This window comes from Mercenaria mercenaria, chromosome 3, assembly GCF_021730395.1.
Source record: "Mercenaria mercenaria strain notata chromosome 3, MADL_Memer_1, whole genome shotgun sequence".
Taxonomy (NCBI): Eukaryota; Metazoa; Mollusca; class Bivalvia; order Venerida; family Veneridae; genus Mercenaria; species Mercenaria mercenaria.
The window spans coordinates 81,511,283-81,539,188 of NC_069363.1; the positions used below are offsets into that span (position 1 = coordinate 81,511,283).

At 34.3% G+C, this 27,906-nt stretch overlaps 1 protein-coding gene across 1 annotated transcript; it reads left to right on the forward strand.

The window, feature by feature from the left end:
- Positions 1-19,186: 19,186 nt before the first annotated feature.
- LOC128555947 (neuromedin-U receptor 2-like) lies at positions 19,187-20,350 on the forward strand. Its single transcript, XM_053539793.1, has one exon. The coding sequence runs from the start codon at positions 19,187-19,189 to the stop codon at positions 20,348-20,350; it is 1,164 nt and encodes a 387-aa protein (XP_053395768.1).
- Positions 20,351-27,906: the final 7,556 nt, after the last annotated feature.

Genomic DNA, 27,906 nt, shown 5'->3' on the forward strand with positions numbered 1-27,906 from the left:
TCAAAATTTCAAAGCCATAAAAAAAACTTAATAACAAAATATCGAATGTAGGAACCTACAACTTTCTATATCTAAAATACGGGCCATAACTGAGACAAAGTCCTTGTCATAAGTTATTAGACTAGAATGTAACAAGTGGTCAATTTTCAAAGCCATATGACAAACAGGTTAGGTAAAATACAGACTGGTACGAACAACTTAACTGATTTCCAAGTCAAAAAGGGCCATGATTCCGCAAAACAAAAATGGCAGAGTTATGTACTCTTGCCTACAGATAGGAATCATGATGATAAACAATTGTTAAAGGTTTCAAAGTCATAATGTCATGTCAATTAGCTTTGATAAAACGTTGACTTGTATGAAAACTGAACCAATTTCCAAGTCCAAAAAGGGCCATAATTCAGCCAAAATAGTTGACAGAGTTATTTTCTCTTGTCTTCAGATGCAAATCAGATGATAAACAAGTGTTCAAAGTTTCAAAGCAACATGTAAATAGTTTTGACAAAATATGGACTTGTAGGAAACTAACCAAATACCAAGTCAAAAGGCCATAATTCAGCAAAATAGTTGACAGAGTTTATGTAATCTTGCCTACAAGTATAAAATCATGATGAAAAATAAGTTCAAAGTTTCAAAGCAACATGTCAAAATGAATTTTGACAAAAATAAACTTCAAAAAAATTGTACAATTTTCCAAGTCCAAAAAGGGCTATTAAATCCGCCAAAATAGTTGACAGCGTTATGTTTCTCTTGCTACAGATAGAAACAGTTATAATAAACAAGCGATGAAAGTTTTTAAAAGCCAAAAGTCAAACACCTTCACAAAAAATGTGAACTGTCCTGAAAAACATAACAAGATTTCTAAGTTTAAAAGGGGCCATAAATTCAGGCCAAAATCCTGATGAGTTTATGAACTCTGCTAAAACCTAGGGACGTGTTGATTGTAAACAGTGTTGACATAACAAAGATTAATCTTAAAAGACTTTGTCAAAAAGTGGCCTGGTACGAAAAACTTAACCAAGCTGTGACGCCGACGTCGACGCCGACGCCGTGGTGAGTAGGATAGCTTTACTTATTCTTCGAATAGTCGAGCTAAAATAATTATTTCTAACAAAGTAATCAGCGATCAGTCATAAATGGAATAAAAGTGAAATTTGCAATGATTCATTGAAACATTAATTTTAAATTATGTAGAAAGTATATAAATTATGTAAGTTTCAAGAATGAAACCAAGATAACATTTTTCTTACTTAAAGACACTGACCACCAGATTTTGTATAAAAATGATCTTTCTTTAAAATTTAAGTTTGGTCATCTTATGAACATTAGAATATGAGTTTTAGTTTCTATAAACTATCTTAGAAATGCCAAATCAAGAAGAAGAAAAAGTATGTTCGCGTCAGGAATCGAATCCGGGCCGCCGTGTCAATAAAATGTTTTACGTCAATTCTGCCATGGAGGTTTTTGTAGTTAGATTGGTTTAAATCTCTTCAAAGGTAATACATAAATAGTCAAGTAAAATGGTGTAAAAATACTTCAAAAAATGGGAAAAGCATGAAACTTGGTACATAACTACTATAGGGCAAAATAAAAAAAATGACATGAACCCACACCTACAGAAACAGGGAATCCAATAAGCCGAAAAATCCAAGATGGCCGCCAAAAATGTATATATAATCAAAATATATAATTAAATAAATAAAAAATATTCTATTGACACTTACAGTCATCAGAATAATAAGCAAAAACCACGCTGCCTGAAAAAATCCAAACATATTATATTGACCAAAAAACCGCTCTCCCAACAAAAATGAAAAAAGTTGTCTCCCCAATGGATAAAAGTGCTATTAGCAGAAGGAAAAGTCATAATACATTTAAATAATCAAAAATTAAGTAAAAATGGTAACTGCATATCAAGAATGTTTAAAAATGGCAAAAAACAGTCCTGTGGCAAGAAATTTACAACAATTGTAAATTAATTAATTAACATACATTCGAACTTCGTTAACTGGAACCATTCAGACCGACTAAATTTATTCGAATTATCGGTAGTATGAGTGATCGAAAAATATATTATAAATGAATTGTTTGGGACCAGACGATAGATAAATTGAAGAATGGTTTCGAATTATCAAGGTTTGAGCAAACGAAGTTTTAGTCAGAATGTTATTTAGTGAATAAATGACTATGTGTTTTTCACTCAGTCATTAAGTTTTCCGTGACTCAGAATTTGTAAGTGTAGCTGTATTAATTTCAAAAAAATATACACTAAAGAAGTAATGACACTTAAAAAAACTATATAATTCATTAATATAATTAGTGTGATAGACCCAATGTTAACATCCCTGGCCTAACAGAACATCAAGAATCTTTTGAAAAAGACATTGCTGGTTGATCACGTAATCAAAATTGACATTTGCATGTCCCATAATATTCAGTTTTTGTCAAATTGTAAGCACAGTAGTGCCATAAAACAGAGGTTTTATAGTTTAATAGTCATAAGCATATAATGAAACAGTCACAATGCCCTGATCAAACTCAAGGCAAAGACCATGAAGAACATACAGCATCCTGAAAATAATGACGGCGGTGGGACGGGGAACAAACTCGAAAAATATTGCAGTTTCAAAAGTTCAAACTGTCGCGCTTTTAACATCCTTTATCCTGTTCTATCGGTGTCCAACACGTTCAATCGCTCATCACGTCCAGTGTGATCTTTACTACAATTTAAGATAACGAACAGTCAGATTGCACACTCGCTTACCATGCTTTAACATATGCTTATCACCTTTTCAAGCATTCGTCGGCTACATATAATACTACGCCATCGCCTCATTTTTTAATTCTTCTGCAAGTTATATTGACATAATTGGTCCGCATCTACACTCAACAACCAAATTACAAATAAACGACGACCCCCCACCCCACCAACGCCCCAATGAAGAAAAAATCTTATAGAGAGACTGCGTTGGAATAAGCAAAAGCAGTGTGAAAGAATATACGGAGGTCCAAACACGTCCACAACAAGCTGCCCGTGCTAGCTGAGTCCGATGATAATGTGGTAATTTCCAGAAGATGTTTGATACCCATTACTTGATTGAAAACGAAGTGATTGGGAATTGTATCCAGTATTCATACTTAATTTTCAGAATCTGAACCAATCATGGTGCGAACCTTTGCTGCAAAACTGAGACACAGAGATGTGTAAGACCGAAAAAGCGATTAATAACCTTATGCGAATCACTACCATGTGGCATGCACGTAGCATGGTCATAGCAGCACAAGCGGAGACGTTGTGAAATAACTTCCATAGACGAAGCAATAGCAATAGCCCACAATCGTAGATAAGTGTAGTTAAACTTCAATGACGTAGCAAGAACCAATGATAACCCCATGACAGCGGCAGTGAGCCCGCCCATGCACCATTCCCGTCCGCCCCCAGCATGTTACTAAGTCCTACTAGGTTTTTTAGTTACATCATTACACGTCCTTCCTGCATCCTTATTAGACCAGCGTTCTCACTACATTTGTTATGAACATGTCCAAAATTCTAACCGCGTTCCTACCCTCATGAAGACCATAATAAAATTATCATGTTCTAACGAATCTACTGTATTTCTCTACATTTACAAGTTCTTACTGCGTCCAGCTAGTAATTTACGACGTATGGGAACGTTGCTGAGTGTAACGGGGGTATAAATTAATGAGGCAGAAACTATAATTTCTACAAGTAAAAATTGCACTTATATCTATTTCTGAAGCACGCCCGCTTAGCTCAGTAGGTAAGTAGCGGGTCAACGGATCGCGGGGCCGCGAGTCTCCGATCCTCAGCGGGCGTATGCACTCCTTGACTAATTGATACGACATTGTGGTCTGAAATCATAGTCCTCCACCTCTGATAATTCATGTGGGGAAAGTTGGCAGTACTTGCGGAGACAGTTTGTAACGGTACAGAACCAGGAACCACTGGATAATGTTAACTGCCCGCCGTTACACATACTGAAAAAATGGTTAAAAACGGCGTAAAACCAAAACGAAACTGAAAAACTATTTCTGACATTTAACTGAAATTAAATAAAAGGAGTAACTTGAGGAATGTTCATCTTGATTATATCTAAGGTCAAGTATCAAAACTGGGACACGGCCTTCAAAAACAAGGTCAGTAGGTCTAAAATAGAAAAAACCTTGTGACCTCGTCTAGAGGCCATATTTATCACAAGATCTTCATGAAAGGTGTCAAATGTTCACACCTTGATGATATCTAGGTCAAGTTTGAAACGATCACGTGCCATCAAAAACTAGGTCAGTAGGTCTAAAAATTAGAAAAAAAAACCTTGTGACCTCTCTAGAGGCCATATATTACACAAGAATCTCATGGATAATTGGTCAGAACATTCATCTTATGATATCTAGGTAAAGTTCGAACTGGGGTCACGTGCCATCAAAAACAGGTCAGTAAGGGTCAAATATAGAAAAAACCATGTGTCCTCTTTAAAGCCACATTTTTCATGGATCTTGTATGAAGAATGGTCGAATGTTTCATCTGATGATACTAGTCGAAGTTTGAAACTAGGTCACGTGCGGTCAAAAACTAGGTCAGTAGGTTTAAAAATATGAAAAACCTTGTGAACGCTCTCTAAGGCCCATATAATTTCATGAAGGATCTTCATGAAAATTGGTTCAGAATGTTCACCTATGGGGGAAAAAAAAACTTTTGATATCTAGACAAGATCGAAAGTGGGTCACGTGCTGTCAAAAACTAGTCAGTAGGTCAATAATTGAAAAACCTAGTGACCGTCTCTAGAGGCCATATTTTTCATGGATCTGTATGAAAGTAGGTCTGAATGTTTATCATGATGAAATCTAGGTCAATCTAAACAGGGTCATGTGTGGTCAAAAACTAAGGTCAGTTAGGTCTAAAAAGAAAAAACCTTGTGACCTTCTCTAGAGGCTCATACTTTGTGAATGGATGTCTCCATAAAAATTTGTCAGACTGTTTCACCATGATATATCTATGTCAAATTTGAAAACTTGGTACACGTGCCTTAAAACCCGGGTGAGTAGATCAAATAAAAAAAAAACCTTGTGACCTCCACTAGAGGCCATATGTATCATTGGATCAGTATGAAAGTTGGTCTGAATGTTCATCTTGATGTTTTTCTAGGTCAACATCCGAAGCAGGGTCATGTGCGGTTCAAAAACTAGGTCAGTAGGTCCTAAAAAAAGAGAAAACCTTGTGACCTCTCTAGAAGGCCATAACTTGTGAATGGATCTCCCATAAAAATTGTCAGAATGATCAGCTTTGAAGAATCTAGTAAGTTAGAACTTGGTCACGTTGCCTAAAAATCTAGCCAGTAGGTAAAAAAATCGAACAACCCTGTGACCTCTCTAGAGGCCATATTTTCATGAGAACATCTGAAAATTAGTGAGAATGTTCACATAGATGATATCTAGATAAATTCAAAACAGGGTCACCTACCTTCGAAACAAGTCATAGACAAATAATAGAAAAACCTTGTACCTTCTCTAGAGACCCAATATTTTTCAATAGATACTTCTTGAAAAATTGGTCAGAATTTTTATCTTGATAATATCTAGGTCAAGTTCTAAATGGGTCAACATGACTCAAAAACAAGTCACAATACCAAATAATAGAAAAAAACAACGTCATACTCAAAACATGGTCATGTTCGGAAGAGGGAGCGATTCAGACCATCATGGTCCTCTTGTATGTCTCATTACCCAGTCACGCACCAATAGCCCCTCAAGTGCCATTTGCACCCCTTCGATAAAGTCTGCGAGGACAGACGTAATTTGTCAAAAGTATACTGAAAGCTCTCACACCTATGCAAGTTAACTAAAGTAGTTCCAATCTTGTGCAGTTTGATACTGACCAGAGTGCTGACATGTACCTTATTTCATGATTTCACTCACTGTCAGAGTAATATATTTCACAGAATGTACTAAGTGTAGTCCATGAAAGCAACAATTATATTTCAAGCCTTACACCTTCATTGTTACACAGTTAGCAATTTATTACGCAGCACATTGTGACTGCGGGTGCATAATAATGAAAATTGATTCATTTGATCCTACTAGCACGTCGCTATAATCTATTCTTGCATTTCGAAGTCCACCAGCTGAAAGTGGGTAGTTGTCTACTTGGATGTCCAAAGAAACTACCATTTTATACAGCATCAAAGTATAATTGACCTTCACACATACTCCATAATACTTACCAACAATAAACAAGGTTTCATAAAGAAGACTTAGAAATTTCATTTTGAAGTTATTGAAGAATCCGCCATTGCAAATGATGACCACATACAGACGACAAAATGATGTACAAGAGGAGAAAATAATATAACAAGCATTGTTCTCAATTTGTCCCTCAGTCTGTGTAAAATTTCTCAGAAACAATCTCTCCTTTGTATTGAAGAAATGCAGGATGACACTTTGTGTCATAACCGTGCACTATAGTTGCATAGCAACCACGATTTGTTGCTAAGGACAACTTTAAATGCCATTGGAATTCTCTTGCATTGCCATCTATCCATGTACAACATATCATGAAAATTCTGCAGTAGTAGCAAAGTTAATGCAGTCTCCCACTCTGCCATGGCTGACGTATAGACATGCATACAGGGGCAACTTCCATAAGCCCAAATCTGGCGAAATACTGAAAGGGGAATAACAACAATGTTTCAATATGCTGCTGTGAGTGATTCAAGTGAAAGAATATAAATTACAATATTAAAAAACAAAACATTCTTTAAAATATGAAAAACTACACAATGATACAAAATTAAACTAAGTTTTAAAGGTTAGATTATTGCCGTAACCATGGAAACAGAAAGAAACAACATCATATAGAATTGTTATATTTTGCATTAAGCAAATTTAGGATTTATTTTATTATATACATTCAAATTTAGTGCATTTTGGGGGTGAATGAAAATATAATGACCTTTCATTAGAATCTTCAAAGGCAAATATTGAGTGTTTGGTGGCCATTTTGGAAAAATGCCGCTATATCGGCCATCTAGACAGATAACAAAAAGGGTCCCATGAAAAAAATGTTTTCACAAGCTTTAAAAAATAGCTGATGCCATTTTGGTGCTTTTCCCAATTTCTTGAAGTATTTTGGCATTTTCTGTTACGAATTGATCGCACTAAAAATGTTGAACTCAAAGATTTACAATTTAATCTCAGTTACTTTGAAATAAAGTTAAGCTTATACCAAGCTGGTCTACACTTTAAATGCATGCAAATGCAGGCTCGTAAAAGTCAGCCAACCGCAGAGATGGCCCAGGGGCAAGAGAAATGTTTTAACAGAAACAGAACAGAAGAGTACCTATTAAACGAACGACGTCTTCAAGGTAATATTACTTCCAGCGTAAAATAATACATACATATCCGCCGATTATCTGGTTAAACGCTTTCATTAGAAAAAGATATGAAAAAGACACGTAAGACCCATGGCTAATTTTAGCTTGAAAAGAAATATAATCGTTTTATTATAATAAATCAAACGGCGGGGTCTGATAGTGAAGAATTGTGCCTGATTACAGAAAACGTATCAAGAAACGTAAATTTGATACAAATCTGATTAATTTGAAAGTAAAGATAATATGACTTGTATTAAAAAATGAAGATGAATGGAAATCCTTTGATGAAAGTACAGTTTGTAGACTTTGTGTATAATTTAATCATTTCCAACCTACGCAATCAATCTCGGGGGGGGTTGGGAAATACAGTGAAAGAGTAATCAGTAAGAACATGACCATATTTTTTCAGACATTAAAATGAACTGAAATATGTGTATAATGTGTTACCAGAGATACATTTATCGTTAATTTTCAATGTTTTAGATTGTAATTGCTGACAATATCTTAGGTACATTTTGACCAAACGTGTGACTTAGCTATTTTTTTTTGTTTTATTATTATTGTTTTGCTATATTTATAAATGGGGGGGGGTTATATAGTTATCAGTGCCAACTCTGCATGAAATTGTGCATGCCCCATTTAATTTTATACGCCGTATTCAATATAATTGCAAACGTTTATCTATTGTGAAGGTTAAATATAAATAGCCACTTCTCGAAATGATGAACAAACATACACACAAAAATAATTAATTTAAATTTAGTCTGGGAAACCACTTCCTCCGAATGTTATAAAAAGACAAAAAAATAATAAATAGTCTAATGGAGGTCCTGAAAACAAAAAAACTAAATGCAGATGTTCCTATAAAACATTGCAATTTGCTATGAATAGTTAAATTTCCATAAGGCCAATAAAACATAAACAGATGAGAATATGCATACTATACATTGGTTAGAAAACGACATACATTCCATTCATCACATTTAGAGTCATAAAGGGAGTAATCGACAATAATGTATCCAGAACTACTTCCCACATGTTAACCAATGATAACCATTTCATTGATATAAAAGATAAACAATTAAAAAATTTTGGCAGTCACAATTATAAATAATTGCATTAAATTATGAATATGTATTTTTTCACATTTATAACAGTAAGTTCACTGGGCCAATATCACTTCTAAAATCTGACTGGTGTAATCACTCGAACGAAAGCTATACAAGTTCTGATTTGGTTTCAGTCAACTGGGCCATATTAAAATCAACTCGTGTCAGAACTAGAGTTTCGTCAACTAACCTTAAAAATTGATGACGAATACAGATTTAGCGCTCATCTTTCCTACAGTAACTTGTGACAATACAAAATGTTAAATTAAGATATTAACGGAAGATAGACTCAAAGTGAGCAATGGGCTTCGGTTAATTTTAATAAAATTATGCCTTCAGTAAGGGATGTGAATTATTCAGATGGCCTGCAAAAAATATGTAAAACAAAAAACAAAAAAACAAAACAGTCTTTCAATGACTTTCGACTTTATGGTCAACGTCACAAATTAATAATAATGAACGACGGTATAATTTTATGACAAAAATTCTCAAGATATGATTAATAAATTTTCATTGAATTAATAAGGATATTTTAACGGCCCTGCTGACACGAGGCACCTTCGCCGATACTTTCAGTTATCGGCCCAATAACAAAGCCTTTATGAAATCACCATATAAACTAACATAATGCAAAGTACTGGCGAATTGATTTGCAAATTAGGGACCAGATCTAAAAACTTTGATTGCGAATGAACGAAACCTACATAAGTAATTATTAGATATTAGTATCTGGTGAAACTGGTATGAGTGAGTGTGTGTGTTCGGGTTTTACCTCCATTTTCCACAAACTTTTTCAGTCATATAAACTGACGTTGACCTACTTGTACAGTTGAGCACAAGCCAAACTTTAAAGAGCTGCCTCACTGAATACCATTGCCCGTAGACACGTGACATGATACCCCACCTGGTCACATTAATCCAGACAACACCGGCTGACCAGTCCTAGCACTACCCACTTAATGCCGAGCGCCAAAGCGAGGAACTACTAGTATCATTTTTCCCATAATATATTTATAAATATATATCACGCTTATGGAATGACGCGTGCCGGGGATCGAACCCCGCACAAACCCGCCCTCGAAGCGGAAATTGTAATGTATGAAGACCAAAAAAAGGAACTCAGTGATGATAAACTGAAATAAAACTTATATAACAAGTTCGAAATAAATCTGAATAGACTCACAGAAATATATTCAAACCCAACACATGTTAAAACTCGATATCACGACTCGCTAATCTCAAAAAATCGCATATCACGAAGACAATTTCACGTCCCGTCCAAAAAGACGTGCATAAAATGTAGATCAGTTGGTGATAGTTGAATATATTCATTTAAATAAAATAAGTCGAGTTCGATTATCTCGAAAACCATTTTCAACGTCCCGTCACAAAAAGATACGTGCTGTAAAATATCCATTAAGTCGAGTTTCGATTATCTCGAAGACATTTTTCACGTCCCGTCACAAAAAGACAGCATAAAATATCATTTAGTGTCGAGTTTCGATACTCGAAGACAATTTCACAGTCCCGTCACAAAAAGTCAAGACGAGCTTAAAAATATCAATTAATAAGTCAATTTCGATTAACTTCGAATTAAAACGCTCGATCCCGAGATATTCGAGATAACGAGTTATCGAATACAAATATCTTATGCTTTTTATAAACTGAAAGAGAGAGAAAGGAATTACATAACCGTTATAAAAGCAAGCAAATGAGAATACTGTTTAAAAAATTGTAAATGTAAAAAGTTGTACCACATTATTGGAATACAAAGCTGTCTAAAAGTATACTGAATAAATATCGCATATGGTTGCCTGTACCAATAAATGATCTTTAAAACAAACGAATAACCATTATAGCGAGGAATAAAAAACTGATGTTAGCATCTGGGTAATTTCTTTATAAGAAATATCCAAACGCTAAATAGTGATTTTAAATATTTATTTTAAACTACTGAATTGCAAGAAATTTTGTTACATAGAATAATTTTTAAGTTGTTAAAAACGCTACTTTTATTAATGCTATTTTTACAGCGTCAACATAATACAAAAGATGATATACCGATCAGCATTCATCGAATTTTAGGTCAGGTTAAGGCTTTACCTATTTACCTATCACGCCTTTATTATTTTCAAAAGCATATGTAAAGTAATTGTAGCATTTTATGCAATTATTGTGATTTACGTTACTACAGTACGTAAGATATAATAAAAGCCGCGCAATGAGAAAACCAACATAGTGCATTTGCGACTGCGCGTTGGTCAGGATCTATGCTTGTTCGCATTTCAAAGCCTATTGCAATAGAAGAAACCTCCAGCGAACACCGGGATCCTGACCAGACTGCGCGAATGCACAGGTGGTCGCAAATGCACTATGTGGTGTTTCTCATGGTGCGGCTCATATAAAAATGAAAACTGTGTTTTTATGTTATTGTTTTCAGTGCTATTTCTATCATATATTGCCATATTTTTATGAACTTTGTTTTAACAAGAGAGAATTTTTAGTGTTATCCTTTTAATTAAGAAAGTAATCCCAAAACGTAAAATACCGTGTTCCAACAAATTGAATATACTGAACAATATTATAACCAATATTAATTCTGTCGAAAATTCCGCGTGTAATTCACATCTGTTCACAACGAACAGGCAGAAAAAATCCGTATTATACCTTATGTTAATGAATGTTACTGACAGCTATTACCATTTAAAAGCATGAATCTGACCACGGTTATATACAGTTATATATAATATATAAACTTCAAACATATCATAACAACAGAAGATTTTGTTTGACAAACAAAACATCAAAATAAAAGGTGAGGAATATATAAAAGGATCTAATAACAGTGGCTAGAACATTAGTATCCTGTCTCCTGGATTTATGCAAGGTCTGGATAACACACGTTGCTTGCGCGCCTCATAAGATCTACATTTTATAAGTTATGCAACAAACAGCATCCCCAGATCGAGCAACTAATAAAATAACGCAAATATAATCATTTACCTCCTTGTATATTTCTGACAAAATTAAACGTACGCTTTAGTTTAACGGGTCGAAAAAACAAATCATTAATCCAGATGTACCTAGTTTTATAAAATATTCATTTTATATAATTTTAGGACTTGTACCCTTATAGTCCGTTTTTTTGTTTTTGTTGAAGTTGTTTAATCTGCATATACTTCTAAACAGTAGTTTGGCATTTTAGAAATATGCTTCCGTTTATAAGGGATAACGCATTAACTTATGCCTAACTGCTGAAAAACTGATTTTTTTTATTCAGTAGAAATAATCCATAACACTCCACATCTGCATATCATTCACTGAAAATGATATATCTTTGCTGATCTAAGCTACATGAACCATTGTTACAGTAATTAAAATTTAAAGCAGTATCCTCTGATTTTTGGCTTAAAAATATTTTTTATTTAGTTTGGAAGGTGTGGCAATTATGAACATTACAATAAGAAATATTGTTCAAATATTATAAAAATTCCAAATCAAGAACAAAAGATGACCCCGTCGGGAAAGACGAACCCCGACCGAGCCGCGTGAAATAAGACATTTTCCCGTCGACGTGTAAACCAATAGTGGCGCAATCGCTGAAGTAGTGAAAACTGACATTCAAAATATAGATAATATATAAACGAGACAGTTAACCTGAGTTAAAATGCGAGACAAACGCTTTTCGATTTACAATCGTAAAAGTAGAAAAAACAGCAAAAATATCAAGTTTACCGAAAGCATAATTTTGCGCCATAAATAAAGTTTTAAAGCCTACTTAAGAAATATTTCACTTATTTCAAGATATCAAAAAAATAAAAATTTTTTTTAGAAGTCGAACGATCTGGAGGTATGCCGCTTTATTTGCGATACAACAGAATGAAAAATTGAAGTCTCACTTTGTTCTTTATAGAAAATAATTAAAAATTAATTATAACTTAATGAGAATTCAAAACGTTATGCGCAAGAATTCCTCAAATTCTTTTCTCCGTAAAACACGCAAACGCAAGAATGACCGTCACGTTAAACGTGATGGTGGCGTCAATGTTTTTGTTGCGACAAAGAAAGAGCGCTACCTATTATATCCTCACCCTCAAATAAGATATAGCGCTAAAACGGCGCTGCTAATAAACTTTGTTTTATCTAGTCATTCATCAGATATCCACTTTTGCGGAACTAGGAATTGAATCACTTATTTTATCAAAATTTTGCAATTAAATTCAACAACATTGTTTTAGAAATTTCAGTAACTTTGGAAAAATGAGTGGTCAAATCAAGTTTTATTTATCCTTAAACAAAAAAGATATTGCTAATTCACTTTAACCAGCACTTCCAGCCGGAAATTATGAAAACCAGAAGTTTTTCCCGAATTTTTTCATAGAAACAGTATCAATGTTAGGAAATGTTCAACCTAAGAAAATAAGTGGTAAAATCAAAAGTTTTATATCCAAGAAACAAAAAAGTATATGCATTTATTCAATTTTCCACGAACGAATTACACAACAAAACGTCCATAATATATGACGTCCAGTCTGCACGCTGTTGCTCTTTCCACGACTTTCTAAAAACAGAAACAGGTAGATAAATAGAATAATAGATTACTGTCTGAATAAATTTAAATTTATTAGGCTCGTCTACCAAAAAATCTAAAGGCACGGCAGAGCCTCGCCTAATTAAATAACATTCTTCAACCCGCCGTAATAAATAAAAATTATCAGACAGAAACCTAATATTCTCTATTTTTTATCTACTTTAATAGATAAGGGCAAAAAAAAAAAAATTAAATTAGAATCGAAATAACTTATAGCAAAAACCGTGTTTTAAACACTATATAAACACTCAGGCGGTAATACGCTCGTACAAAAAATTTCTCTCGGCTGCGCCCTCGTGAAATTATTGAGCCCGACGTTAAAAACCGCCCCTCGTGCAAAGAAAGTGTTAAATAAAATGAAAAGGAACTTAAAGTCCGTGTGTGCACCTTTCTAAACGACACAACACGTCTGACGTCAGTTACGTTAACGCGCGTCTGATATCCCGCGCCTGAGATTAAAAATGTGCTAAAAGCATATCTCAACGAAATTTAAGCAATAAAATACAATAATAAAATAAAAAGAAAATTTCTTTGTATTCCATGAATATAGAATATCTCAACAACACTTGAAAAGTGAGAAATTGTTCATATTTTCACTCTCGTTACCGCTCATGAAAATATTTTGAATGATTCTCACATCTCAGTGAAAATATTGCCATATTCACTAAAAACAAGACAAAAGAGCCGCGCCATGAGAAACCAAACATAGTGGCTTTGCGACCATAAGGGTCCAGACCAGCCTGAGCAATCCGCGCAGTCTGGTTCATGAATTCTCTCAACGCATTCAAAGCCTATTGGAATTAGAGAACCCGTTAGCAACAGCAATGATCCTGACCAAGACTACGCGATGTATGGGCAAGCTGGTCTTAGATCCATGCTGGTCGCAAACGCACTATGTAGTTTTTCATCATGGCGCGGCTTTAAATATTCCCTTTATTTTACATGATCCGCATATTAACGTACACGTAAGTCACTAAAAATTGAGAATATCTATACAGCAGTAACCTAAACTATTTATACCGTTTGTCACTGTTCTGCCTCTATAATTTCTATAAACAAGACTATAGGGGTAGTATGTTTGTTAATGAATATTATATAAATGTATTTTCAAACAAATATTTCGCTTACACACTACTCTAATTGAAATTAAAAAGTTTTTATTATTCTCTGTAAATATAGATTTCATAAACGAAAAAATAATACAAAAATAATGCAAGATTGTATATTCTATCATGTCCTTTCATTGTTTGCTAAGTGGTTAATTTATAGATAAACTTAACAGACAATGAATACTATCCTAAAAGATATAAAAAATGGTTTAGCAGAAATCAACATTTTTGCTTCCGCATAAATGTATAACACATCTTGATAATAGAACCATAAAATATTAGGTCAGATTAAAACAAGATCTATTTACACAGTGGTGAGATGATTTGTTGCACAATTTTATTTACTCTCACGACGGACACAAAACAAGGTCTAAACTTTTTCACTTAGTTGTATTCTATGATTCTAACGAGTAATATTTTAAATTTTATTTGTTTTAACCAATTGCTTTAAGCTCAGCTTAGTTTTATGTGTAAGCCTAAAGCATAGAAAGGGTTTAGTTAAACTTAGGTTATTATGTAAGTTTGAGATATGTTAAATCTTATCTGTTGTCTACCTTCAGCTGAAAACACCTTTTTCTTCAAGCATAATTGAAAAATATTCCATTGATGGTCTATTGCCCAACCGTACAAAATATTACAACACAAGTAGAAACGAACCGACATTATGTAAAAGAGAACTACCAACTAAAAATGGAAGTTTTTTTTTCTTAACAATCGCTGGTTACTGCATGACATATATTAATGAATAAAACTCTACATGCACGATTAAAAAATTAATAATTAATAAAGTTAAATATATCTTTGATGGTTGGCAAAGCCCTTTCGCAATATATACAAATAACTAAAACGATTTAGGTCGATATGTATGATTTTTGTATATTTAATTGCAAAAAAAACATGCATTGGGAAAAATGTTGTTCAGTAATGGAAGATAAGCCTTCATTTGCTTTTTATTCTTGAATCCGTATTATTTTCATTCATTTCCCTGCTATTTTCTAACAGACCTATACGATGGTAAAATTCAACAACAACACGTGAATATTTATCTTTTATCAACGTTTCGGCGCTTACGCCTTCATCAGGATAAATACATAATAAAACAACGGACGTGACGTCATGAAGTTAACGTTACGTTGAATGGCGGAAAAACGTATTGCTTTTTTAAGTATACCTAAATCAATGTGAATAACAGATAACAAGTTTAGTACGATACGGATATAAGAATGTTTAATTTCCTATAGCAGTATATATATAATTATAAAAACAAACATAAATAGGAAAAAACGTAATAGTACTAAACATACACACCTTACACACACATCACATTGACGACAATTTACATGACATTTGACCCAGGAATTTACCTATATAACTGTCTGTTTTTACAATTTCCCTTAACTTTGAACTAAATGATGGTACTGTTTATAGTTAGTCCACAGATCTTTCAATTTCGGCTATGTTGCATAGTAACATAATAAACGGGCCCGCCACTAACTTGCTTGTATAAAAAGCTAACCTTGGCCTATGATGAGGCTGCTATCTTTGGAAGTCATTAAGACCGCACCATGAGAAAACCAGCATAGTGTGCTTGCGACAAGCATGGATCCAGACCGGCCTGCGCATCCGCGCAGTCTGATCAGGATCCATGCTGTTCGCTAACGGTTTCTCTAATTGCAATAGGCTTTAAAAGCGAACAGCATGGATCCTGACCAGACTGCGCAGATGGGCAGGCTGATCTGGATTCATGCTGGTCGCAAACGCACTATGTTGGTTTTCTCATGGCGCGGCTCATCTGTGATGTGAGTCGCTAACCATTACGATGAAAGACATTTTTGAGGAACCCCTGTTAAGAAATTTGCAAAAGTTGTAACTATTTATCCAAGAAAATATTTTACTATCACATCTATGAGAAACAGTTAGTTTGTAAAGTAAGCTATAAAATCAGTGGCCGATTTTGAAATACTCTAAAATGTATAAATTTAGAACTATTTTATTTTATTTTCAAATGTCGTGACCTTATGTTATAGTTACTAATATACTATATCTTAGCACTAATATTTTCCCTTCCGATTAGTTTGAAATCCACCATAATAATGTTTTAATGTCAGCAATCCATTTCAAGTGATTGTGTTATACTTAATATCATCAGACTCTGATTCGTATATCGTTTGGTACGTACTCAACAACAAGGCTGGGCAACCGTCACATGATCTAAATGCTAATGAAAGAACCACTTTTAAAGTCTTTAATCTAGTACCAGCAAGCAGCTCTATCAATGATTACATTCATTATATTCATCATTTTAATTCAACGTTGCCATAAAGTAAATATTTTAATGCATGGAGGAAAAATATACTATTGTTTGAAAATATCTTCTTTTTTATTTTCCTTTGAAGACCAGATTATTAGCATTAGCATACTTCAGTTTTATACATTTTCATTGACAAATTTTATAAAAGTGCATTTTTATTTTGTTTATTTGAAAATGAAATTAAAAGGGGATGTTTTTACTCAATTCATATGTTTTGCTTACCTTCTATCTATTTTCTTGTTGGTATATGTGCTCAACTATTCGAAGAACTGCGAGGGCTATTGCACTCACCTCAGCGTCAGCGTCAGTGTCGCATTGGCTCTCCTTTGATTAAAGTGGGTTTTTTATTTAGATAAAGTCGAATATCTTCTATACTTAAGGTATTCAATTGAGATTTTGACGTATTTGCTCAGGATGACACTGTTCATTAATGTGGCAAGTTGTATAACTCTATCTGCAGTATTTCAAGAGTTATTCCCCTTTTTAATTTAGACATTTTATAAAGTCCAATATCTACTTCATTACATAAGTTTGTTTGTTTTGGGTTTAACGCCGTTTTTCAACAGCATTTCAGTCATGTAACGGCGGGCTGTTGACCTACCCAGTGTTCCTGGATTCTGCACCTGTACAAACCTGTTCTCCGGAAGTAACTGCCAACTTCCCCGCATGAATTATCGGAGGTGGAGGACGAATGATTTCAGACCAATGTCTTTTATCAAATCGTCACGGAGAACATACGCCCCGCCCGGGGATCGAACTCGCGACCCCGCGATCTGTAGACCAACGCTCTCCCTACTGAGCTAAGCGGGTGGGCTTCATTACATAAGATATTCAACTGAGACTTGCTGTGCTTACTCATACTGACAGTGTAGATTAGTACGACACGACGTGTACCTCTATCAGCAGTACTGTATTTCCAGACTTATGCCTTTTTTACTTAGAAACTTTGGTAAACGTTTTACAAAGAGTACACTACCGCAGAATGCTCAAAAGCTAAACGCAGATATTTGGTTGAAACTTTGCTCAAATGGTGTGTGCAGTTGAACAAGATCACAACTCAAGTCCCATTTCTCTAATTTGATTTTGGACAATACACCTTTTCATAGTAGACAGAAAATCCATTTTACTGACAAGCTTTCAAATAGTCGAGCGTACGGACATGAGAAAGTTATTGTTTATTGATCAATTTACATTAGTTGCAAATATAAATTTACAGGGAATCGATCCTACCGATTTTCGTCGCTTCGACCGAAATCGTGATCGATCCCTCTACGGTAGCATTCGATATATACTAACACTTAAAGGTTGCTGACACTCAATATCCTAAATTGGGCAATGTTAGGCAGATGCTTCTTATTTACAAGTGTACGAATTCCAAATTCGTGAAGGGTCTTTGATTTAATTATTCTCGTGTGTCCTGACTCTCTCACTACTTCATATAATTACAATTGTAAAAATAGATCGACGTTACCTTAACGAACAAATCATTTTCGAATTTTTAACCTTCATTGTACACGCAAACAAATCAAACCTGGAAATTGAATTGTTTGCTTATTTTTAACAATAGCATAGCTGTTGCTAAGATATGCTCACGTCTCATTAAGTGTTTCTTGGACATTCTCAATATATCAAAAAAATTCTGACAGGACCGAAACCATCGTGGTATAAACATGTTTTCATTATCGTTATGATATTGATTTTACGTAAACCTAATTATCCGACCTTCTTATGAAGACTGATAGCATGAAAAGCAAAATTTATGACAACAGCACACGTTTTGTTTATAAAAACAGGAAGGCACGAAAAGGGGACACTTATAACAAATATGACTCTGTGTAAGATAGAAAAGAAATACAACTGTTAATCAAGGTAGCTTGTGCCACTACGGCCTCAAAAACGTAGCATGTTCCAGGAATGAGTACATTCTTTGGATAATTAGCTCCCCGATATGTCCCAGGGGACTGCAGAATGATGTTTCTAAAGTAATAATCTGGTAAAAGTTACCAGGGTCAGAATCATCAACACAATAGCGCGGTTAATTTGATGGCCGGTCTTTTGATATTTATTTGGTGTTAGAAATCTCGAAGTATTCTAATATTCTATAAACTAAATATCATTTTGGCACGTATGTAAAATATTCCCAAATACCAACGTTTGTAGTGTAGGTATTTATATAAAATGAATACAAGTTAAACGACCACTTATGTCGGTTGCGGCCACTAATGTCTCTTGTGGCAATTTTACGCTCCTGTGACCATTTACGTTTCTTTTGGCCACTCATGTCTCTTGTGGTCATTGGTGTCTCTTGTGTACCAATAACGGTTTTACAGATGTGCAAGTGTTGCTGATTATATCCACCCGTTACGAATTTTGAAAGTTAGACCAAACATAGCTTGATAACACAATGGCTGTCAATGTTTTACAATTATTTCTTTATTGTTATTAAACAAAATTAATATTTAAGAAATACGCATTTAGGAAATGTTAAAAGCAAGTAAATAGAGTTAAACTAAAAATATGATACTTGGCTTAGTCTGAGTTATCGTTATTTTACAATAAAACCTATTGTGTGAGTACATTACAATATTATTGTATTTCCAGATACTGATACTGTAGTTACAACCATCCTAAATACAGAATACAATTAATGAAATAGACCTCGTTGATACATAACTGCGATGGATATCTTAAACCAATATTCTGAATACAGAAACGCTGTTAGAATATGGAAAACTGTTCCCCCAATATTTATTGCGCTTGGAACTATGGGAAATCTGTTGACCATTGTTGTTTTAATGAGAAGCAAAAGCCGGGTGTCGTCAACCGCAATTTATCTGTCAGCACTAGCTGTTTCAGATTTACTCGTGCTTTGGACAGGACTATTAAGACAGTGGATCAACTATATGTTTGACATTGATGTACGCCATCTCTCAGTGGCAGGCTGCAAGATTCACATATTTACAGTCTATTTTGCTACACAGTGTTCATCGTGGCTTCTCGTCGCTGTGACGTCAGAGAGATTTGTTGGTGTGTGGCTGCCGCATAAAGTAAAACGAGGATGCACGCCGAGAATTGCCATAGTGACGATTTCTGTCATCGTTGGCTGTCTCATGCTTCTTAATGTACACTGGCTTTATGGCATGGGTGTCAAAGTCATTGTCTACAACAACGTAACCTACGAGTTTAAATGTAATTCCATTTACGATCACTATTACGATTTTCTTGGGTTCAAATGGCCGTGGATAGACCTTTGCTTTTTCAGCTTGGGACCGTTTACAGTCTTACTCATTGGAAACATTTCTATAATTGTTCGTGTGCTAATAAGCAAACATAAAACACGAACACAAATTGCGCCACTAAATGGAGGAGTAGGAGCAAAGAAGTCAGACAAGACTTCTCAACTAACAGCTATGTTGGTAGTCTTGAATGTCGTCTTCTTCGTCTGCACTATACCAATTTCTATTTATCTGATCGGGGAGCCCCATTGGTTGAAGACACTTGAGACTTATCACGACCTAGCCGTTCTAAGACTGTGGTGGGCTATAGTAAATACGTTTATGTATTTGAATAACACTATAAATTTCATACTATATTTCCTGAGTGGATCTCGATTCAGGCAAGAAGTCAAGTCACTGTTTTGTGGCGGCCGAGCTCGTACAATATTTGGTTTAGGTACAACGACACGTGTCGGACCTGGTTCCACTGCAATGACGTCAAGGAATGCACCAAAAACTGAACAAACTGACTGTGAACCGTCCACTAACATATCTGTTTTGCCAAATTCACAACCTTCTACCGGAAATGAAAGACGGCATCAAGTAGCATGGGAAAGTAACGCGTAAACTCCATAGACATTTTTTAGTTTAAAAATATTATTCCCAAAATGAAGTGCATAATTGATACAAAAGTCCTACTGTGATGAAGCAAAACCGGAAAAAGGATAAGAATGAAAGACAAATCTTATAGAATTCTTCTCTTACGGACAAAAATAAATGTATGAGCGCTATCGAACTAAAATCTGTAACGGGCTAGAATATAGTCTAAATGTGTAAAAAAAAAAAAATATGAATCATTATTGATGAAAAGAAAAAAAAAGGGGGGGGACAATGCAAGTGAAGAAAATTTTACATAAAAGTGGAGGATTTGAAATTTTAAAATATAAAAATAAATAAAGAAAAGAGAAAAAGGCAAAGGTATTGGATGTTCCCGGGTTTCTAAAAAGGGTCTTTTTTTCGGATATTATTCTGTACTGGTGAATATAGTATTTATCCTATCAGAAGGGCTGGTTTTTCCAAAAAGAAAAGTTCCAATTTAATGAATTTAGTACATTGTACATACTGTGATGAGTCAAAAAAAATATGAGCAAAATGCTGAGATGGCAATAGGCCTAATCTTAAGAGCGAAAAATTCTAAATTCCAATGATGTTAGGCACCACTGAAAAGGCAGTCATTTGACCCCCGCCAAATATTGTTACGGTCCGGTTTACCAAAAAAAAAATAATTATAAGGGTGATGGTGTTTTTATGATTCATTTAATATAGATTTTGGGGAAAAAATTCTTTCTAATTTAATATTTATGATACAAATTTTTTGTGATATTTTTTATGTAAATCGTATGGGATATAAGATTTTTATATTGTTTTTTTAAAACGACCGATTTTTTTTCCAATTAAAAAAAGACGGCTGAAAACTCTGAGTTATTATTCAACAATTCATTTTTCTGACGTCACAATTATTAGCGTTAGACGGCATAGCGGCGCGCTTAAAAAGAAATCAGCAGAAATCAGGTACATATTTGATCATGTGTTGATGGATATCGCCAAGGACGTAATTAATAATCCTTGAAACGTGTTAGAATCCAAATAATATATCTCAAATAGTGATTTGCCCATGAATATTAAAATCATTCTTTGTCGTTTAGATGCGTATTATTATATCACTCGGGCTGCGCCCTCGTGATATTAATTCCTTCGCATCTAAACTCCAAACAATGATTTTATTCAATTACAAATCACTGTTATTATATTATTTCTTAAGTAAACCGCTTCACAACGGAACTAGTGTTTGATATTTATCTTACACTAGATCTAGTTCCGTTGAGAAGCGATTTATCAAGCAAGTACAACTGTATGTTAATAGATCTAATGTCTGACTTTAGAACATGTCAAAATGAAAAGTTAATTAGTATTTTTTTTTATTTAAAATCTTCTGAATACACATTTAAAAAAAATATATATTTCAGAAAAAATATTAGCTTACACAGTCGTAGCACATTAACGACAAAATGTCACTTTGCAAGCATACTATTCTACACTAAACACGTTTTACATTAGTACTTTCTTGACTACAAGACGAAATTCGTATATTGACATGGTTGACAGACAATAATTTTGGCGAGAATATTCTACTTTGGTAATGAAAGCGTTTTAGTAGTTAATATTGATGTAAAACTTGAAAAATTCTCAAATATGGTAACAAAGTATTAAAAAATGGATAAAAAAATAAGAAACAAGCATTCGAACTGTCCATTTAATGAGATGCGAGCTATTTCGGACACTGTGACGTCAGAAGATCTCATAAAAATAATTTCAGCCGTTTGGTCATTTTAACACGTCATTTAAATCAAAAGTTGTGTCATTTTAACATCAACGTATTTAATGATATTTCTTGTAATTTCAATCGTCACAACGCCGTTAAGCGGCGATTAATAAAGATATTGTCTTCTTTTGTCTTGACAATCTTTCAACATTGTATTTTGAGATAAACTGACTGACGTATATTTATTTTCTTGCTACAATTTTAATACAGACACATGCTTTCAAACGTTCAAAATATTTTTAAATTATACATTTCACCAGCAATTTGTATGAGAATTCAATTTGTACTTTATCCTCGTTTTATGTCTACAGCTTGTTTTCAGTTTAAGATGATTAGATTTTTACCGAATTTCAACAAATTGCTCATTAGCGAAGTACAGAGAGAGAAACATCTGTACTTTTAGGGCAATCAGATAAAATATATAACCATTTTAGGTCATATTATAGTTATAAGATAAATAATAGAAACGTATCAATTTTATACCTGATGAAACAGAAATTCGACCTTGAAGGGATAAGCCGCTTAGATTCGCAATCAAAATTATTTAATCAGCGCAGTTCTGAAAGCTTACAAGATATAAAAAAAGAGATTTATGCCTTAAAATACATGATCTGGCAAATTATGTATTATAATAATAATATATTTTGATTGAGCTGACGATATATTTCAAATATTACATACACATTTCCAATTCCCGTTAAATTACAATGGTACCCGAAACGTCAATATTTTTGCTTATACTGACGCCTGAAATTTCATATCGGGTGCGTGACGTAATTTAATGTGTGTCGTTGCGTTAGTTCAGTATTGTCAATTTTATTCAGGCTATTTAATCAAGTCATGATATTTACATCACATTTATACATGTAGATATGTATGTAATAAAAAGGTTATTAGTTATTACCTTTGCATCGGGAAATATGCACTCGATCTTTAGCGGAAGAATATCGCGCTCCTAAAGTCGCGCAATATATCCGCTGCAGAACTCGTGCACATTTCCCGAAACAAAGCTAATAACCTGTAACTATTGATAAGTAAATGACCTAATATTTCCTCATTACAGTTCATTAACAAGACAGTTGATTAGGTGTTTTATAAAACGTTCTATTTTAAGCGACATTAAAACAACTCCAGTCTGAAATGTTTTCTTGAATTATAACCAAACAAGGCTGTAATGTAAAGGAATAAGGTCAGTAATTCGGTCGAAAATGTGCTTCCGTGGTGTAGTCGAAAGAAGTCCATAATAAATAGATCCTAATTTTCCCATTTTTTGCGCAAATTCGTGTAGAACGAGTGCTTTAATCACCATTTTTCACTACTAGAATACATTCTGCACGAAATGAGACGGTTTTCATGTTGATACACCCCACATGGCAAGTTTTGCAGATCGAAACCGGAAGTAGGTGTTTATTGCGCGGACGAGAGCAAATATGCGCCATTTTTAGGGTAGCAGACCACAACTGACTGGCATTTCACTAGGAACTACATAACCCCCTATTTTCTTTTCATTTTTTCGTTAATTTGTGATAGAACTTCCATGAAAAATAGGTGTAGGAAAAAGTGATGTTCTCTAAAGATACGTAAAGACGACCTGAAGTTGTCGTTTTTCATATGAAACAAAGAAGGATTTGAATTACTGACCTTTAACCTATAAGAGCTGAAATAAGACTTTCTCGAAACACATCGCAATTAGTCTTAATAGTCATAGATCGGTTGTATATGATATAAAAGGATGTTTCCAATGCAAAATAATAGTGAAATTTGAAAAATTTTGAATTTTGACCATATTTTGAGTAGATGCGCCTATTCAGCAGCGATTTCTGGGATTAAAAAGCCAATATTTTGTCTCCAGAATGTCAGAAAATGCACAAAATGCATCCTTCTGGGTCTTATTCATGACGGAATGAATGATATTTCAGAATCCAAGTGAAAAATCAAAGGCCTGAAGGGCCTGAGAGTCGGCTAAGGCCTAAAAAAAAATTCTTTGTTTCCGGTAACATGCTAAAAAAAATTAGGGTAGGTAGGTTGGAAAATTTTTTTTTTTGGATTTTTTTTTTATTAAGGGAGACTTTTTGGAAATTATTTTTTGTCAAAAAATGATTACAAATAAGGGGGTTATGCCTTTAGAGCATCAGTAAGTTGATTTCTAACATCACTGGCCATGTTTAAAGCACAAAAAGTGCAGTTTTGCATCTTTTTGTTAAAAAGTTGAAAACAATATTCTCCATGGTCATAAAAACATTTAGGGTCGGGCCAAAAAATTAGGGTAGGTCGGGATACCGGAAACAAACAATTTTTTTTACGCCTAATGATTGATGTACTGGTAGTATAGTCTACCAGTTTCAGTTTGGTTTTAGTTTTTTTCCCCAACTGAACAGAGATTTTGTTACAATAGATGAAATGGACATTCAATCGATGCCTAGTAAAACTTTGATTGACATTATACAAGTATTTAAACCCAATATATTTCTCTAAAATTGAAGAGTGGTTCGCAAAAATAAAAATGTTGAAAGTACAAACTACAATTTGACAGGTGACACTAAGATACTGCCCGTGACTATAAATATTTTTCCAGTAAACATTTGCCTCCGGCATTACCAAAACAGGCAATTATCGGCTGGTATATATCGCACATGATAAAATTTGAATATGAAAATTTATATATTGAAATTTTATAGCGCGGAATTGCCACATACAATTTGTAACGGATGGACGAAAGAACTGTTCAGATATTTTACAGATAAGGGCCTGGCAATAACCGTGTCACACGCTAGGTATTGTTCAATCATATTATAAGGGATGTGAATTCAAAGTATACTTACTTTTGCGTTTAAAGATATGTAAATGTTGCTGAGTGTCAATATATAGTGTCATGAATGTTTACACTGACAGGAAAATTGCGCATTCGAAACTAAGAGAAGTTACTCGGACTTGCTACCAATTTCGGAAAAGATAACCAATATTAATAAATGCAGTTCTTTTTTAGTTAAAACCATCATTTATTCTATTTCAGACCTGTTAACCCCTTCAAATCAATGTCAGTAGTCCCCAAATCTATGTACTTTCAATTATCCGTTTTGATTCATGTAGACAGACAGGCCCAGACTGGGCTGAAAAAATGTTTGAGCCATTTTTACGTGGTCGGTAGCAGGGTGGGTGTGGGGAGGGGTGTTCCTTCCCGCTTTGAACTGCAGTCAGATTTTGAAATGGGCATTGTGGCAGGTGGTAAAAGGGCAAATGTATCAAACTGTAAAGTGACAATATGGGGGGAGGGTGTGGGAGGATACCCCCTCCTGCAAGTAGGGTTTGGGGTATCACCACAAGGAAATTTTGAAAATGTAGACCCTTGATACAGCCTTTGGTGCGATTTCTAACTGAAAATTTTATGTTTCAATTTCTAAATATTACCTAGATTCTTTCTAGTATTACAATATTCAAAGTATGAATGACTGTCACTTCATATTTTTACTTTCAGGTCATGCCTCAGCACTAGAATATAAGTCTGATATTGATTCTATGTATGTATTATAAAAATAAATTCTAGAATCATTTCTGTTACAATAATATCTATCATGTCTGTTACTTTAATGTTTAAATTTCATAACACAGCTCGATATTTACCCAAAATATTATATCCGGATATGATTCGCTTTCTTTTATACTGCCAAAATCTCCAGTTTCAACAATATGTTTTACAAATTGTGATGATATGAAGACAGTTTAGCAGCAATTGGCAGTATCTGACATTGAAGTTTACGGTGAAATTATTTAAATCATTTCATAAAAAAAAATTGTTTCGTTTCGTCAAAGCACTCTAACATAGACGATCTACTTTCGATTTCAAAAACTACAAGAAAATACAATTTAATGTTTCGCCGATTTGTATATTTCTCGAAAAATAAGAAATAAAATCATTTTTAAAATCAGTAGTAATTAAACAAATCAGTAAGAGCTCTTTCTCGGGATAATTTATCCGCTTACTGACTGCAAAAATCAAGCCATGTGTCATCATGAAAAGCAGAATGGGTGGCGGTTTCATTTTTTTGCGAACCTGAATCGTAAGCAAATTATCCAAACCAGTCAAAATTCCAGAAAGGTTACGATCTAGAAATTTTTTCTAGTATTACAATATCCAAAGTATGACTGTCACTTCATCTTTTTACTTTCAGATCATGCCTCAGGACTAGAATACGAGTCTGACATAGATTATATGTAGGTGTAATAAAAATAAATTCTAGAATCATTTCTGTTACAATAATATCTATCATGTATGTTACTTGAATGTTAAAATTTCATAACACAGCTCGATATTTACCCAAAATATTATATCCGGATACGATTACACTTTCCCAGCAAACACACAACGTTAAGACAACGTTGTGTTTTAGTTGTATGTTAGTTGTGTTATTTTACAACGTTGTGACAACGTTGTAACAACGTTGAGAACTATTCAAAATAGTGATTTGAAATGTATAGGAGAAAGTCCTATGCAAGCAATGTGTGAATGTACTGAAAAGACCCTATAAAAAGACACACTGAGTTTTTATCTGAATCTTGTAAAATCTACAACGTTAGTACAACGTTGTGCAAACGTTGAGCTACAACGTTGTGTACGTAACAGTGCTGTAACGTTGTCACAACGTTGTAAAGTAACATTGTCACAACGTTTTACTCAAGTTTGAATCACAACGTTGTTAAGGTAACGTTATATTAACGTTTTTACAATGTTGCCAATTTTCAGTGAAAGAGTAGTTATGAAAGTATATTCAAAACCGACAGTTGCCTAGAAAAGCCTGCCTACTGGCGGAGCTACCGAGGTCGCCTGTTCAGCAGCTGTCAACTGCCTCATACGAGAACTGCTTTGCTACTCCCTTTTATACTAATTTTTTTCGCTCGATTGTGAAGAATAAAGCTTCGAGTCCGAATCCGGGAAAACCTTGGAATGGCGTTTAATGAGGACGTTAACTGCCATGACCCATTATTTGGGTTCAAACCCACGTCTCCGTGGTAAGCAGCCGACACCCTTATCTCCAACACCACCACTCCCCTTCTGCCGCAAAACATTGCCAGTTATATAGGTAATTTGTACAGCATATGCTGTATGCAGGTCTAGAATTTTCTCTTTTTTTTATGGACATTCTGTAAATATATTATCCATAAATCTGAAGATTTTTCAGTATAAATTTATAGACTGGTTGTATGAGATCTGTTAAAATTACAATTTAAATCATAACTGCAAGTTAAAATGAAATTTTTCACTCATTACATTAAGCATGTAGATTAAAAACATAGAAATTATTTCATACAGATGTTTGTTTGTTTTGGGTTTAACGCCATTTTTCAACAGTATTTCAGTCATGTAACGGAGGGCAGTTAACCTAACCAGTTTTCCTGGATTCTGTACCAGTACAAACCTGTTCTCCGCAAGTAACTGCCAACTTCCCCACATGAATGATCAGAGGTGGAGGACTAATGATTTCAGACACAATGTCGTTTATCAAACAGTCACGGAGAACATACGCCCCGCCCGAGGATCGAACTCGCGATCCATAGACCAACGCTCTTACCTACTGAGCTAAGAGGGAGGTCTTCATACAGATGGATCACTTTATTTATTTATTTTTTTTTTTTTTCACATTTTCCAAAAATTTAAAGTTGTCAATATTGACAGAAAATCACACAAAAAAACCCCTTCTTATGCATTTTAAGTTTAACCCTGCAGTTCTGACCAATTTTTAGAAGGATAATATCCCCCCCCCCCCCCACCCCCACCCCCATCATACCTGGGACCTACGCTTAA